Below are 15,070 nucleotides of genomic sequence, written 5' to 3' on the forward strand. Positions count from 1 at the left end.
ATAAGAGCAACCATTAAGTTCACTTAACGCAGTTTTTTTTTTTAAATGTCCGGTTTATAAAAATGTTGCTCAAGGTTGACCAGGATTGCATCCTGAGAGTTGAAGACGCTCATCTTGGTCTTTTTGCCTTTGCTTAAGATTTGAAATGGAATTAGCATAAAATATGCTTCTGATAAAACTTTCTTTAATGAAAATTTTTATTGGCATAAATGCTTACTAGTTTCAGGTGCCATTCTAGTTCATGTAGTCCTCCCAGCAGCTCTCTGAGACGGAGGCTATAATTACCCCATTTTACAGATGAAGAACACAGACTCAGTGTTGCCTAAGGCCACTGATTTATAGATGGTAGACAGGACTGGGGTCCAGGAAGTCAGTCCCTCTGACCTCTGAATTAGGCCGCTGTCCCACTTGAGACTCATGAACAATAACATCAAATGTTTTTTAATAAGAAGATATCCAATTCTGTATGTAAAATAGTGGTTTTAAGCTCCAAGTGAGCCATTATTTCAAAAAGCCTTCCTTACACTCCGACGTGTTGAACCCCATTCTCTGTGTTCCTGACACACATCCTGGCCACAGACTGAGTTGTATTTAACCGCTGCCCCTTTATCTCCCTTCTGCCTGGCCAAAACCATGAATTTTCAAATGAGGTTTGTGCACCTTGGAGGGTATGAAAAAAAAACCCAGTGTGGTATAGGGACAAAACATTAGCATTTCTCTATATAGTTACTTTTTTTTTTAATTGGAGGACAATTGTTTTATAATGTTGTGTTAGTTTCCACCGTACAACAAAGTGAATCAGCCGTAAGTATACATACATCACCTCCCTCCTCAGCCTCCCTCCCACCCTGCCCATTCCACCCCTCTAGGTCATCACGGAGTACCAAGCTGAGTACCCGGTGCTATACAGCAGCTTCCCACTAGCTATCTATTTTATACAAGGTAGCGTATGCATGTTAATGCTATGTTTAGCACAAGGATTGGCATTAGCATCCTCAGAGTCTGCCTTGGTGCATGTGGCAACAGCCACACAGGCCCACCACACAGGCACACAAGGCACTCAAGACAAAAGTGGGCATTCCTCACTAGCAGGGTTAGCACCCTCATCTGCTCGTCTGCTTTCCGAAGCTGTACCAAATCTCAGTTTACACAGGCACAATTGAGAAAGTGGCTGTCAGGATTGTATTTTCAACCATACCTAAACTAACTCTCACAAAACAGCCAAGTGGCTTCAAAGGAGCCCTGAGAGAACTGCAAACAAATGCTAACAACAATACAAGCACAAATAAACAAGAAAATAGTAGAGCTGGTGATATTTTTATCATTTCTTATATAATATTTTTCTCAGCCATATCATAAGATATAACAACAAGCCAGTAAGGATAGACTTGAAGGTGGCCAAAAAACAAACAAACAACAACTGAAAGTATCAAAACTTAGATTCATAGCCACTACTTTTTACCCATGGTCTCTGCCTAAGTGAACATGATATTTTGGGAAACTGGCTAATAAGACTCTCAGATAGCTTACAAATAAATATATTTTTGTTAATAGCATCAAAAACGTAGAACTCGCTGATCTAGAACTTTGCTACTCAAAGTGCAATCTGCAAAGGGGCAGTGCCCATATCATCTGTCAACTTGTTAGAAATGCAGTCTCAGGGTCCATCCCAGACCTACTGGATCATATTTTGCATTCCCCAGGTCATTCATGGGCACATTTCTGCTTGAGAAGGGCTGCTTTAGGACACACATCTTAAATGATCTGAATCCTAGTAGTTCAGCTCTTCTGTATATGTTTCGAAAGATTTCTCTGTTGAATTTTTGAACTCATAAACTTCTCATTTTAATAAAGTATCTATTATCAAATGATCTTAAAGATTATAAAGAAACTATCCCCATAAACCAAAATCCAGTGAAATAATCTATGTATAACTGCAGCATTAGCTCCTTATTAATTCTAATACACGTAAATGCTCTAACCCTATACAACAAAGACCATCCAGCCACACCCATCTCTTTAACCCCCACCTCCACTTACTTTCGTTTGATCATCGGCTTTGAACACGTAGCAGATACTCTGCTGATTGGCTGCATCATTTTTAATCAGACAAGCAAAATAACTTGGGTCGTGACTATTGTGAATCAGTTTGTGAACTCGCTGAGGCTTACACTCGAAGATGCTGGAACAGATCAATGGATCCCATTGTTGACTTTTTCCTGGCTCAGGCTCACATCTCAATCCAGAGGGCGAAACACAAAGGCGGACTGGCTTGGTGCCAGGCTCCTTTTTGGAAGACTGCCCGCTGAGTCTTCGCACCTCTGCCACCACCCAAGGCAGCATGGGCATGGTGGTCAGAGAATGCACAGGCAAGGAGCCCACCAGCTGGAGGCTGAAGTCCACCGAGACCTCGTTAGGGAATGGGTGTTTCCTCGCTGTGAAGGTTATTGGTTCCATGTTGGGAAAGGTCTGGAAACTCAGCAAAACGTTGCCACTGTTTTTCTATTTTAGACCAAGCAATCTATTTCACATGCTTCTGAATCCTGCAGGAGAAAAACAGAGGCATTAGAATTTAATGAAGTCATGGCAATAGCTACTTTCAAAGAGATATTATTTCAGAGCTTGAGAGTCTGAAACCCAAATAGACGAAGAAATGGATATTAGCTTAAATAAGCTGCTCTGCCTAGAAAGAGCTTTCTTCAAATTGTATTACATATAAAACCTAAAAATGCTGTAACTGTCACACTCACTACGGATTACAAAGCTCCCAATGGGAGACTCCTGTTAAACACAAGCCTCATAGAGCCAACAGAGGCCAGCTCCATAGCAAGTAATATAGTGCTGCTTGGACAGCTTTAAACCCTGCTGTATTATTTAACGTACATTTCAAGAAATTTTTTTAAGATGACTGAATTCAGTACTGGTGGCTCCCCCCAAATAAGTAATCTTGCAAGAAAAAAGTCAGCTATCGGTCATGACGGTCTATTGAACCAGACCAGTTTTGAACAACTGACCTTATCACTTATGATATCACTGAATTGTTAAAGGCTCTCCCCTATGTAGCCCGGAGGTTCTGAATCATGAATTCAAATTCCATTAACACATACTTGGTGACTATTACGTTCTAAACACCATCACAAATATTTTGTTTCATTCATGTACTATACACACCCCGTGTCTCTTCTCATCAATAGAGCGTGTTTTTTGTACGAGACTCAAACTCACTCAAGGGGTAATTTTCCCTTCTCTATGGGTGATTTTCAACAACCACATTTGATGTATCCTAACACCCTCCTGTTCCACTGGATAACAAAACCTTTCTGTCCAGAGCTGAGCTGTCCATAGGATCTCAAGCTCTCTTCTTTACTCATTTGCTCCCCTGGACTTTCATTCTCTCATGCATTCCCTGAACATATAGACACATGCTAAGAAGAAAGTCTATGAAGACAGGGACCACATCTTCTTCATCTGTGTCCTGGTGTCCGGCACAGAGCCTGACTCAAAATAAGCTCTATGTGCCTGTGTACTCAGTTGCTTCAGTCGTGTCTGACTCTTTTTGACCCTACAGACTGCAGCCCGTCAGGCTCCTCTGTCCATGGGATTGTTCAGGCAAGAATACTGAAGTGGGATGCTGTGCCCTCCTACAGGGGATCTTCCCGACCCCAAGGATCAAACCAGCGTCTTTTTTAAAAATTTTATTTATTTATTTTAATTGGAGGCTAATTACTTTACAATATTGTAGTGGTTTTTGTCATACGTTGACATGAATCAGCCACGGGTGTACATGTGTTCCCCCTCCTGAACCTCCCTCCCACCTCTCTCCCCATCTCATCCCTCAGGGTCATCCCAGTGCACCGCCCTGAGCACCCTGTCTCACGCATCGAACCTGGATTGGCGATCTATTTCACATATGATAATATACATGTTTCAAGAGAGAGAGCGAGAAACCAGTGTCTCTTATGTCTCCTGCATCGGCAAGCGGATTCTTTACTACCTGGGAAGCCCCATAGGCACTACAGATATGTTGAAAGAGTGAATAAAGACTCTTTCATTAAAAAAAAAAAATGTTCTCCCTTGACCTCAAAGTCCCCCGGCCCCAATTCCTCCTTTCCTACACAACTTTCTTCAAGGTAAAATCTCCACTTGCTCCCTCTACTTCTTCCTCCATCCACGGTCTGGACTGACCAGAAGCAATGAGGAGCCACCACAATTGCTCCCGTTAGGGTCACCCACATCTTCTGGTTGTGAAATCCAAACGGGCTTTTTAAATCCTCAGCTGCCTTGTCCCTCCAGACCACTTTCTCAATGCTGACCACTCCATCCTGTTTGAAACTCTCCTGCTTCTCCTCTTACTTCTCTGATTGCTTCTTTTCAGTTCCTTGATGGCTTTCCCCACCTGCTTGACTCCAGCCTCTCCCCTCATTCCACCTGCATCCTTTGGACAATTTCACGTGACCTCTTGGTGTCAGCGACTACAATCTAATACTCTTGCTGCCATTGTTAACAGCTTACTTTCACTAGGTACTGCTGCTGCTAAGTCGCTTCAGTCGTGTCCGACTCTGTGCGACCCCACAGACGGCAGCCCACCAGGCTTTGCCGTCCCTGGGATTTTCCAGGCAAGAGTACTGGAGTGGGTTGCCATTTCCTTCTCCAATATCATAGACTGAAAACATTCAAAACCAAAATGCATTAACAATTTTCCTTTGCTTTTTCATTCCTTAGTATAGTTAACAACATCATTTACCCAAATTTTAAATTAGAACCCTGACCTTCATTTTTATTTCTTCTCTGCCTTACATTTTTACGCTATAAAATTAATTTATCTAGAATATATTTATGTGCTAAAACCTATGGCCTTGAATTTTACTTAGTATGCAAAGGGAAAAAAATCATTATTTAAAATAAAGAAGAACTGATCTGAAGTTGGATTTTGAAGTCACTGAATTAGGTTATTCGTGTACTAATGAAGTTTTACAGAGAGTTTTTGATTAGCGAATACTACCATTAAAGTGGTCATTATGTACTAGGCAAGTGTTATTTCGTCTTGTAACAACCTTCATCTCTCACCTTGGTCTCAATTAGAGATTACCAATATTGCTGTTTTTATGGCCCAGGAAACTTTGTTTGTCATAAGTGATTTGAGTTTGCACCTGATTCTCAACGTATTCTCTTGCACAAGAACGCATCTACCATACAAACACTAATGATTCCCATATGTTTGTCTCCTTCTTGAGTTCCAGATCAGGACAGGCCATTAAATATTTCTATCTGGATAGCCTATTCAGACAGCATCTCAGCTTCAATTTAGTTGTTTTAAATCTAACTCAGTCTTACCTCCCTCCTATCCAGAACTTCTCTTCCCTCCCATCACTATTATTTTACCAGCCAAGTCAAAAGCCAAGGAGTCACTGCTGTAGACTGAATGTTTGTGTCCATCCTCCCTCAGTTGGTGCGTTGAAATCCTAATACCCAATGTGATAGTGTTTTTAAGGGTAGAGACTTTGGGAGGTGATTAGGTCATGAGAGTGGAACCCATATTAATAGGATTAGTGCCCTTATAAGAGACCTAGAGAGCTCTTTCCGCTTCTACCATGTGAGGACACAGGCAAAAGAGAGCAGTCTATGAACTAGGAAGCCAGCCGTCACAAGATTCTGAATCTGCCAGCACCTTGATCTTGGGCTTCCCGTCCTCCAGAACCATAAGAAATAAGTTTCCATTGATTATAGACTACCCAGTCTGTGATAGTCTGCGACAGCAGCCTGAACGAACTAAGACAGTCATTCAAATCCCTTCTTCACTCTATCACTACTTCTTAACTGACTTTACATCTAAATAAATCTTACTTCTTTCTCAATCGGAGAAAAGGTGCCCCCACACTCAATCCAGCCTTCGTGTATTTCTTAGAGCAACTCAACAAACACATAAAATTGATCATATTACTCCTCTGCTAAAATTCCTTAATCATAGCTGCTATAAAATCTAAACTCTTTGACATAGCATGTAGGATCTCTTCAGAATCTGGTCCTTTCCATATCACCAACTGCGTATACTCCTCTAAAATGCAGCTTTGGGAGCTTTCCAGGTGGTGCAGTGGTAAAGAATCCACCTGCCAATGCAAGAGACGCAAGAGATGCAGGTTCAATCCTTTGGTTGGGAAGATTCCCTGGAGTAGAAAATGGCAATAGTTCCAGTATTCTTGCCTGGAAAATTCCATGCACAGAGGAGCCTGGTGGGCTTCAGTCCATGGGGTTGCAAAGAGTCAAACATAACTGAGAGATTGAGTACGCATGCATATGCACATGCAGCTTTTGGCTCAGTAGATAAGTAACTAGACACGGTTCCCCATATGAGATGGGATTTCTCATGCCTCCGTGCCACAGTGCATACTGTTCTCTCTGTCAGGAACATAATACCTGTCATGAACTGTAGAGAGCCTGAGAGTTTACTCTGCTTGCAAACTTACAAGTCAGCCTGCGACAAGTTAGCCTCCCAGGTCAGACAAAGGACAATTTATTACTCAAAGCAATAGCAGTAGCCACAGAGGCAGCATTGTGGCTGGTTCCCTGACCTTTAGTTCCCACCGGCCAGGTGACATCTGCATCCACAGTGGGTTACAGGACAGGCACCTGAGATTTGGAAGCCTGAATATTTTATAATAAGGAGTAAGCATGTCAGTCCTTAAATTCTGGAGTGTCTTCCAGAGAGGGACACTATTTCTATCTTCTTTGATTGTTTGCTATTGAAAAAAATAAAAAAGGTGGTCCAGTACAAAGCAGTCAGTACCTCTGCTCACAAAATAGCATCAGGGACAACCCAAGGAGACTCTCCCAATGAAATGAAAAAAATAGGATCATTGACAACCCAAGGAGACTCTTCCAATGACCCCCACTCTTGTCCTCTAACCTAATCCCAACTCATACACAAGTCCTAGTTCAACTGTCACCTCTTTCATCCATGGTGATTCAGGGCAGCCATCACCATGTCCTGCTGCACTCTGTACCTAAACATCATATTTACTTTAAAAGTTTGAATAGGTGTCCCTAAACAAGTCTGTAAGCATCTTAAGCTCATAAGGTTTGGGGTTTCTGAAATCAGTATTTGAATTCTGAACTATTTCCGAACTACAACTGAAGTCTATTCTTTTTACTCTGTTTACTATGTGACATATATGCATATATCCAAAGAATGAATTTTTATAATTAATTTGAACATGGTTAATAGCTAATTTTTTAATTTTAGATATTCCAAAGTTTAGAAATAAGCCCATATTTTATTTAGAGTGCTAATGTATTTCATAAAAGTGTATTGCCTATCTCTTTTCTTTTAAAGTAAAGCTTCTCTTGATGATGAAAACAGACTTACAGCTCATATAACCCTATTAATAAAGGTCTCTCCTTTTTTTCTTTCTCTCACCTACAGGTGAAAGTGGCATTAAATATCTGGCTCAGCTTCCACTCCTGTAACTGAATCTCCTTCAAGTTCTAACCGTTGACAGCTGCTAATCCCAAGACATGTTTAAAGAAGTGACTAGAATTATTACAAAGGATAGACCCAAGATCTATCAATGAGAGTAAATGAAGCAGTTATTAATATGGTGGCAACCAGTGTAGCAGAATTACTTTCAGTTTTCTTGTAAGGGAATACAAGCATAAAGCAAAAAAAAAAATTACACAATTTAGTTGTTTCAATCATTTGGTAAATAATAAGTCATCAAATTGGTCCTGCAATTTCACTGTCAAAACTATTTGGATGCCTCAGATATTCACTTTTCAACCAGGTGGGGCACATCTTAGTTTCTCTGTAAAAAACAGACTGGACCTTAACACCTTAACATTGTCAACAAACTATCAAATTGTTAAGTTCTACTTCAGACAGAGTCCTAATTATTTATAAGTAATTCAGATTCTGCTGACATAAGATTCATGGTAACTTAGATTAGGTGAATAACTGTTTAATGTTCGATGAAAAGTTACATAAAACAGAAGAACCATTCAAACAATCCTAACAAACCATCCGATTATTTTTAAGCCATCTCAGTCCACATCATATGCATGTAACCTGTGACCATCCTTGAGGCCCCAGGGAGAACCATCTATTCCGGAAGTCTCCTGTGTTTCATATCCCAGAAATACTCTGGTCTGTTATTCTGGTGAGCGTCTAGTCGTGTTCTCGATAGCAGAGTCATCTGTGCAGAAGTCCTACCCCTCCCAGAGATCTTCTGTGTTCTACAACAACTCCTGCCCACCACAACCCATAACAATGGTGGGACCCAAAACACAAGGACACTCTTTTATCAGAATAGTTACAATAACCTTGTTATTGAGTCCTGCCATGCTAAATACCCCTGGAAGCATGTATCTAAAATCACAAAATTTTAAAGCTAGAAAGGTCCTTTAAAGCCACTCAAATTTCTTTCTTACATGCAGGAAATGAGGAAACTGAAGAAGCTAAACGGTTTGTCCAAGTTTGGTGACAGAATTAGGACAATACAAGTCCCTGACTCCCTTCCAAGCGTGGCAAAGACCTGTTTTCTTACAAAAACACTTTCAAGTGTGAAGTTGAGAAAACAAATTACTTTTCCAAATCTCAAGTTTACTCTTACAAAAGGATGCAACAAGACCATCCCCAAGTTTTCTTCTGTCTCTAAAATCTGGTGAATCTCATTTTCATAATGTAAAATACCAAATGTCCCCGAGACTGTGTAGGGATAGAAAGCTGCTCCAATCTTCCCTTAAGGAATATAAATGTGGGAGAGGTGCATGAAGACAGCCTGGGGTTTATTGATCAGGAAGCGAGAAAGGGGATGGTGGGAGTTAGCTGGCTGCCATTGGGAGCCACCTCTCTTCCCAGCACCCATCCACTCCCTCCTTCCCGGTAAACCACAGGGAGTATGATGGGGACTTTCCAGTAACCAGCCATACACTGCAGCCCCTGTGGGTCCAGCCCTTACCTTCTCAGATGCTGGTGGGAGGGGAGGAGAGTGAGATAGATGGATGAAGGGAGGGCTATTGGAAGCTTCTAGCTCCAGGCCAGGTTAGGAACCAGTCAGTACTGATTAGCTGTCAGGGACCTGCCAGAGAGACAGGAAACCCCCAAGGACACTCATTTCCCCTTGAGAATCCATGACTTTTTTTTTTTTTTTTTTCTGTTCTTTACTCTAGATGGAGTAGCTTGCAGCTGAACAGGATTATTCTGCCACTTGAATACTCTAATCACATGCAGTGAGATCACTGGCTTGGCTCGGCTATTTGTCCATTTCCTGCACAGAATCCCACCCAATCAGAGAAGTGTGCTGCTCACTCAGGAATTGCTCACAGGTCCCCAAAGTCTTTGAAGCAGTCGGCTATTTCACTGAATGGCTCCTGGAGCTAGTGGTTCTGACCTTTACTTCATCAAGGACGCGCCAGTACCTGGCTTTGCCTCTCTAACTTGACACATAAAGTAATGCTGTTTTCAATGACTTCCTTCCTATATAAATCAGACCTAATTCAAGCCTAGTCCTTTAGAATGTCACTGTCACTTCCTCTATTCTCTTCCATGGTATTGCACAGGATAAAAGGGTGGGGTGGGATTGTCCTAGTTGGCCTCTAGGGGTTATATCTAACCCTCCCTCCTGCATGGCTGCTGTAAGTTATTCTCCTAAAAGTAACAGAGTTAACTGTTAACACATAATTACACTTACTTGTTGAGTCTGTTAACAGGTTTCGCACTCACAATAGCCCTGACCAATAAAGGCCATATCTGAATAAGAACTATTATGGACTATAATTATCATTATCAGCTCCAGTTTAATGATGAGAGACGAGAAGGAAGTTGCTGGCACAGAGAAGTGAGGTCACTTGCCCAAGGTCATACCAGCAGCAAGTGGCAGAAGCAGGATTGAGACCCAGGTCTTTCCACTCCAGAGTCGGTATTACCTATTAACTAGTATTGGATATTATACATATGATCTTCTGTGTTCTTATAGCTCTCACAAGAGTCTTTTCATCATCCCCATTTTATATAAGTGTTCTCTAGCTAGTAAATAAGGAAGGCAAGATTTGAATCCAGACCTCGCATGTGCCCAAATTTCTGTTCTTTGCAATCTGACAGTATCTCTAGATGCAATAACACTAAACTATCATTCTAGTAGACGGGCAGGGTTATTTTTCTACCTAAATTTTACAATAGTAAGCTAAATCTGAGGACTTCCCAGGTGACTCAGTGGTAAAGAGTCTGCCTGTCAATACAGCAGCCACGGGAGACTCGGGTTCAGTCTCTGGGTTGGGAAGAGCCCCTGGAGAAGGAAACGGCAATCCACTCTGGTATTCTTACCGGGAGAATCCCATGGACAGAGGAACCTGGAGGGCTACAGTCCATGGGGTTGCAAAGAGTCGGACATGACTGAATGATTGAGCATGCATGCATGCAACCTAAATTTAGTGTCAAGGTGATATGCTCAAACTGTAAAACAAGTCAGCAATAAGCAATATACATTGTGTGCTCACTATCAAGCATTGTTCTAAGCACTTTACACACATAAATTCATTAAGTTTGACAACTAACCTATAAGGTCCCCTCTCTGGAAGTTTAGATTTACTGATTATGTGTATATATATGTATGTATGTATATAATTATATATATATATATATATAAAATATGTTGTTAAATTGGTACATATTCTTTTTAAGAGCAAACAATAGCTGTTTCTTGTCTCAAAGGAAATAGGCACACTCAAAATTAAATGTATCTTTGCTGGTACTAAAACATATTTCCTACATTCTGCACAGCTTCACTGAAACCTAAGTGTCAAGAACATTTCACATGGCCTCAATATGACCAATGATTTTCTAAACGTCTGAAACCTGAACAGGGACACAGTGATCTTAAATCTAAAAATCCATCAAATGGAAATCTTGGCTTGAAAATGTCAAAAACACTGAAAATGGAAAATTTCATGTATTTTGTGAAGAATCTGGTTTAAAAATATTTTTATTCGAATGAGGAAAGGAAGCAATGAAAATAAAAGTCAGCAAAGGTGTCCATAATCTGTACTGAAAACCTAAACCCTTTGCCATCACCAGAGGGATACAAACCTAACACTCTTTGGTTTCTGAGTGGACTCACAGCCATTTTAATGAACAGATTTTACTTCTCCAAGTTTTAACGACCAAGGAAAGAAGAGGGCCTAGAAGATAAATCAAGTGTGGGGATGAATGAGGCTATTAAATTTGAGAAGAGCAGCACAGCAGATAAGAAAAAGGTCAAAGGAAACTATGCCAGGGTACCCACACATGAGCATACCTACATAAGCCCCCAAGTGGGCTGATACACAGGCTAGATCATCTGGAGAATCTGAAGAGTGGAGACTGGGGACCCTCAGACAAATGCTGTGAAGAGAGTAAAAGAGCCTGAAGAGTTGTCACTTGGTGAGATAAAATTAAAAGCATATTCAAAGATGGAATCTGCAAGCAGCATCCCCACTCTGGGCACCATCATGAATGAAGATGCTGGGGAACAGGTACGCGTCATACTGCCTGCCAGTGGTACATCCTAGAAGCTCCCACAAGATCTGGGACTGAAAGGAGCCACCCACCCACACCTGACTGTGCACAGGGGTACATCTGGTTGCTACTGTAGCCCTTCTGGTGAAGCTCACCTCCTAGGGTGTCTTCAGGTGACACTTCCTGTGTCCAGGGAAGTAGGTCACAGAGGTTGTCAATGGCTAGATGATAAGGGAAGTGGGGCAAGCTGAATAATTTCTTCCGAGTTGCCCTTTTCTTCCTCAAACATCTGGTACCACGACAACTGTCATATGGGACAAAAGGTCAACACTGACATGGCTGCACCAAACCAAAAATGTTACCATAGACAGAGGAGAAATATCCAGAGCTCTCAGTGGGAAAGATAAAGGCAGACTAAGCAGAGAGTTCCATTTGCAAAACTTTACTTTGATGCTAATATGCTAATAATTTATAACTACACCAGTGAAATTTTCCCATTTTACTGGTCTGCCAGTGGCTGGACAAGTCCACATAAAGGCATTTATTTTAATGATTGATGATTTCAGGCACTGCTTTGAGCCACACTTAGTCCCTTTTATATCTCTTTGCATTCAATTGATACTGTGGTCTCAGGATACTGCACTGTCTTCACTTCAGGAAATCTCCCCTAAACACTTCACGCAGTGTCCTTTAATTCACAGCTGCACTCACTATCCACTAGCTCAGGTTTTATCAACAGGATACGATAGAGAAATTTGGAGAGCAAGCACTTTTTATGGCCTTATTTCCCTATACCTTGTTAGAAAAAAAAAAGCAGGCAGATTCAAGACTGCCACAGCTTTCCACTCGAAACAACTACAAAATATCTGTTTACAAAAGCAGTCAATCCTATTTTATCCGAACTTTTTCATTCAATGTCCTTATTTCTTAAGACAGTCTTCAAGGTTCCCAGGAAAGAGCTGTTCAGTTCAGTTCAGTCGCTCAGTCATGTCCAACTCTTTGTGATCCCCATGGACTGCACTATGCCAGGCTTCTCTGTCCATCATCAATTCCCAGAGCTTGCACAAACCCAGGTCCATCCAGTCGGAGCTAAGCAGGAGACATACCTCCTCCCCAAGCAAGAGAAGCCACCTCAACTCTACAAAATCGTGCGGAACCCAGATGCTCCCAGGATCCCTAACCAAGATGGTAGTAGAACCATCATGTGTTCAGAAACATAAAGAGTTGTCATGCAAGGTGGATTCCCAGCCCCTTAAAACAACTCTCCTGTTCACTCCTCAGGCCAACCCCTCCCACCCACAGCAGATTCCCAAAGCACAAGGAAACCCAGAAGTGGCCATGCTTCTACTCCTACCAATCTCATCTCCAGTCTTTGGAGGAGAAGGAACTGCAGTTGTCCCAAAGAAGGGATTTTTTTTTTTTTTTAATCAAGGACTCTGCAGTTCAGCTTAAGCACAGAGCAAAAGGTTTAGACGTTTGGACTTCTAGAGATAGCTGAGTTTCGTAGATGTGACCTATCTAAGTCAGGGCCAGTCTTATTAACTTTGCTGTAAAGCAGAAACTAACACAACATTGTAAAGCAAGTATGCGCCAATAAAAAATAATTTTAATAGGTAATTTTAAAATGCTCTTTCAAAGTCTGATTATATAGTATCAGTAAGTAAAATCACCCAATTATCTAAAAGGAAAAATGAGTGATCTATGAAGTGAATGAATACCCATCAATTCATGCGGGGCACTCAGAATCAAACTGTTTGGTGGGAGGAACAATCATCACTTTCGATTTCTTTTCCTTTTTAAGTAACTTCCAAAGAATAATCTATTTTAAATGAAATCGCCACACGTAAAGCCGCCTCTAGGTGGACTTCAAAGAAAATGACATTTCTTTTAAACACACACACACACACACACACACACACACACCTTACACCCACAACAACAACTCGTGGCGAAGTTAGAGGGGTCTCATAAGCACAGACAGATCAGGAAGCTGCTAGAAACAATTAAGCAGGGTTTCAAAATGACTGGTACAGGATGTGCCCATAGAAAGAAATGTTGCGCGCGCTGGTGGAGCTGCCAAGTTGCTACTGCGAAGTACCCTGAACTTTTAAAGGGTGGCCTGGGGTCACTCTGACCGCCCTTCCCCTGTTTGGTCGCCTTACAAACACACTAGCCCTAGAGATATTTGGCGGGAGGGGCGAGGACGGAGATGCGAAGACCGTGAGCAGGAGTGGAGGGAGGGGCAAAGGGAGGGTGCCTGCGGGAGCTCCCGGGTCGCTCTGAACTTGAAGGTTTCGCTTTCGTCCAACTAGGGGACAACGAGGTGGCCATAAACTTCCTCTCCCGAGACACCCCCTGCGCGACAAGGACAGCAGGAACGCCCCTGGAGTGCCCCATCTCAGTTTTTCCTCCGGCCCGGGAGCCCAGGGGCCTGCAAGGGGTGGGGGACGGCCGGGATGCCTCGGGAGGAGGCGGCGGGGTGGCGTGGGCGAGGCCCCAGGAAGCGCCTACCTGTGCCGCGGCGCGCTCAGAGCCCGGGACCCGGGCGGGGCGCGCAGGTGTCCGGCGGTAGCCGGGGGACGGCCTGGGCGGGCGGGGCGCGCATCGTGGCTGGCAGGCTGCTCTCTTCCAGCCGCCGGGACTGGCAGGGCTCCCGCCTCTTCTCCAGTCGGCAGAGGACGCGGCGGGTCCCGCGGCGGCGGCGGCAGCAACAGGCACAGAGGCGCAGGAACGCCGGAGGCGGCAGCGGCGGCGGAGGAGGAGGAGGTGTCTGCGCGTGGCTCGCGTTTCCTCCTCCCCGGCAGGGCGAGCGCGGGGGAGGCGAGGGGAGGGCTGAACCCGGGATCTCCCAACTCGGTCCCCAGGGACCTAAGAGGGGGACGCGATGACCCCTCCCTCCCCACAGGGCCGTGTGACTCTGCTCGAGCGGCATGGCCGAGACGGGCGAGTCACTCGCGGGCAACAGCTGCTGCAGTGCGGGTCCACCGCGGTCTCCCTCCTCTCGCTGTCTCTCCCTTCCCAGGAGGTCCATCCTCAACCTGCTCCCGGGCAGCCAGCCTCAGCCCCAAGAGGGTGTCGGCGCGCCGCCCCACCCAGCCCCGGAGCAGAGTCTTGGCCAGACGAATACCCTGGGCTCCGGGGACGCGGAACCCCGCGCGTGATTAAGGCCCTCGAGGAGGGATGTGCGGTCCAACCCTGTCCTTGGCAGCCTATTTATAGCAGGTGGCACTGCCAGCCGCGCTCCGGGCCTGCGGGGTTCTCAGCAGGTGGCACTGCCAGCCCGCTCTTCACTGCCCTGCGGTAGCCTTGCCTCCTCTGTACTCTCGCCTCCTCTCTCCGAAATGGACAGGGTGAAAACTGCACAGAACACAGGAAGGTGGCCAAGCTTCCTGGAGGCTCTCCCCCTACATTACCCCTTCTTTCCGTCCTAGTCAGGGAGTGAATTGAGGCACGGGCATCAAGGATTCAGGGAACAGCTGAAGTGTCTTTTCCTATTAAACACCGGTAAACCCATTTCCGAACAACTGCGGAGTGACGCAGGGGCTAGACTACCGGGCGCTTTTCCCCTCCCTGATGGTCCAGAGC

The 15,070-nt window shown here is 43.9% G+C and overlaps 1 protein-coding gene and 1 long non-coding RNA gene across 21 annotated transcripts in view; one reads left to right on the plus strand and one right to left on the minus strand.

Moving 5' to 3' along the window:
* The window catches only part of TBC1D1 (TBC1 domain family member 1), a 226,326-nt gene extending 212,097 nt beyond the window's left edge, over window positions 1-14,229 (minus strand). For 17 of the 20 annotated variants that reach the window (XR_014082761.1, XR_014082782.1, XR_014082781.1 and 14 more), the window contains exons 1-2: window positions 13,997-14,229; window positions 2,041-2,543 (exon numbers count right to left, since the gene is read on the minus strand). Coding sequence is in view for 11 of the 20 variants with exons in the window: in XM_081592877.1 (XP_081449003.1) it covers window positions 2,041-2,457 (417 nt within the window). In the remaining 9 variants the exon portion in view is untranslated. Of the gene's footprint in view, window positions 1-2,040; window positions 2,544-11,285; window positions 11,372-13,996 lie in introns of all 20 variants that reach the window. The other 3 variants (XM_081592895.1, XM_081592937.1, XM_081592867.1) reach the window with 1 other exon arrangement.
* LOC145546403 (uncharacterized) lies at window positions 9,129-14,534 on the plus strand. The gene is made up of 2 exons (XR_014082886.1): window positions 9,129-10,354; window positions 12,515-14,534. It is a non-coding gene; the product is annotated as an uncharacterized LOC145546403 (long non-coding RNA).
* The last annotated feature ends 536 nt before the right edge of the window (window positions 14,535-15,070 follow it).

This window comes from Giraffa tippelskirchi, chromosome 1 (assembly GCF_054371585.1).
Source record: "Giraffa tippelskirchi isolate mGirTip1 chromosome 1, T2T-mGirTip1v1.2.pri, whole genome shotgun sequence".
Lineage (NCBI taxonomy): Eukaryota > Metazoa > Chordata > Mammalia > Artiodactyla > Giraffidae > Giraffa > Giraffa tippelskirchi.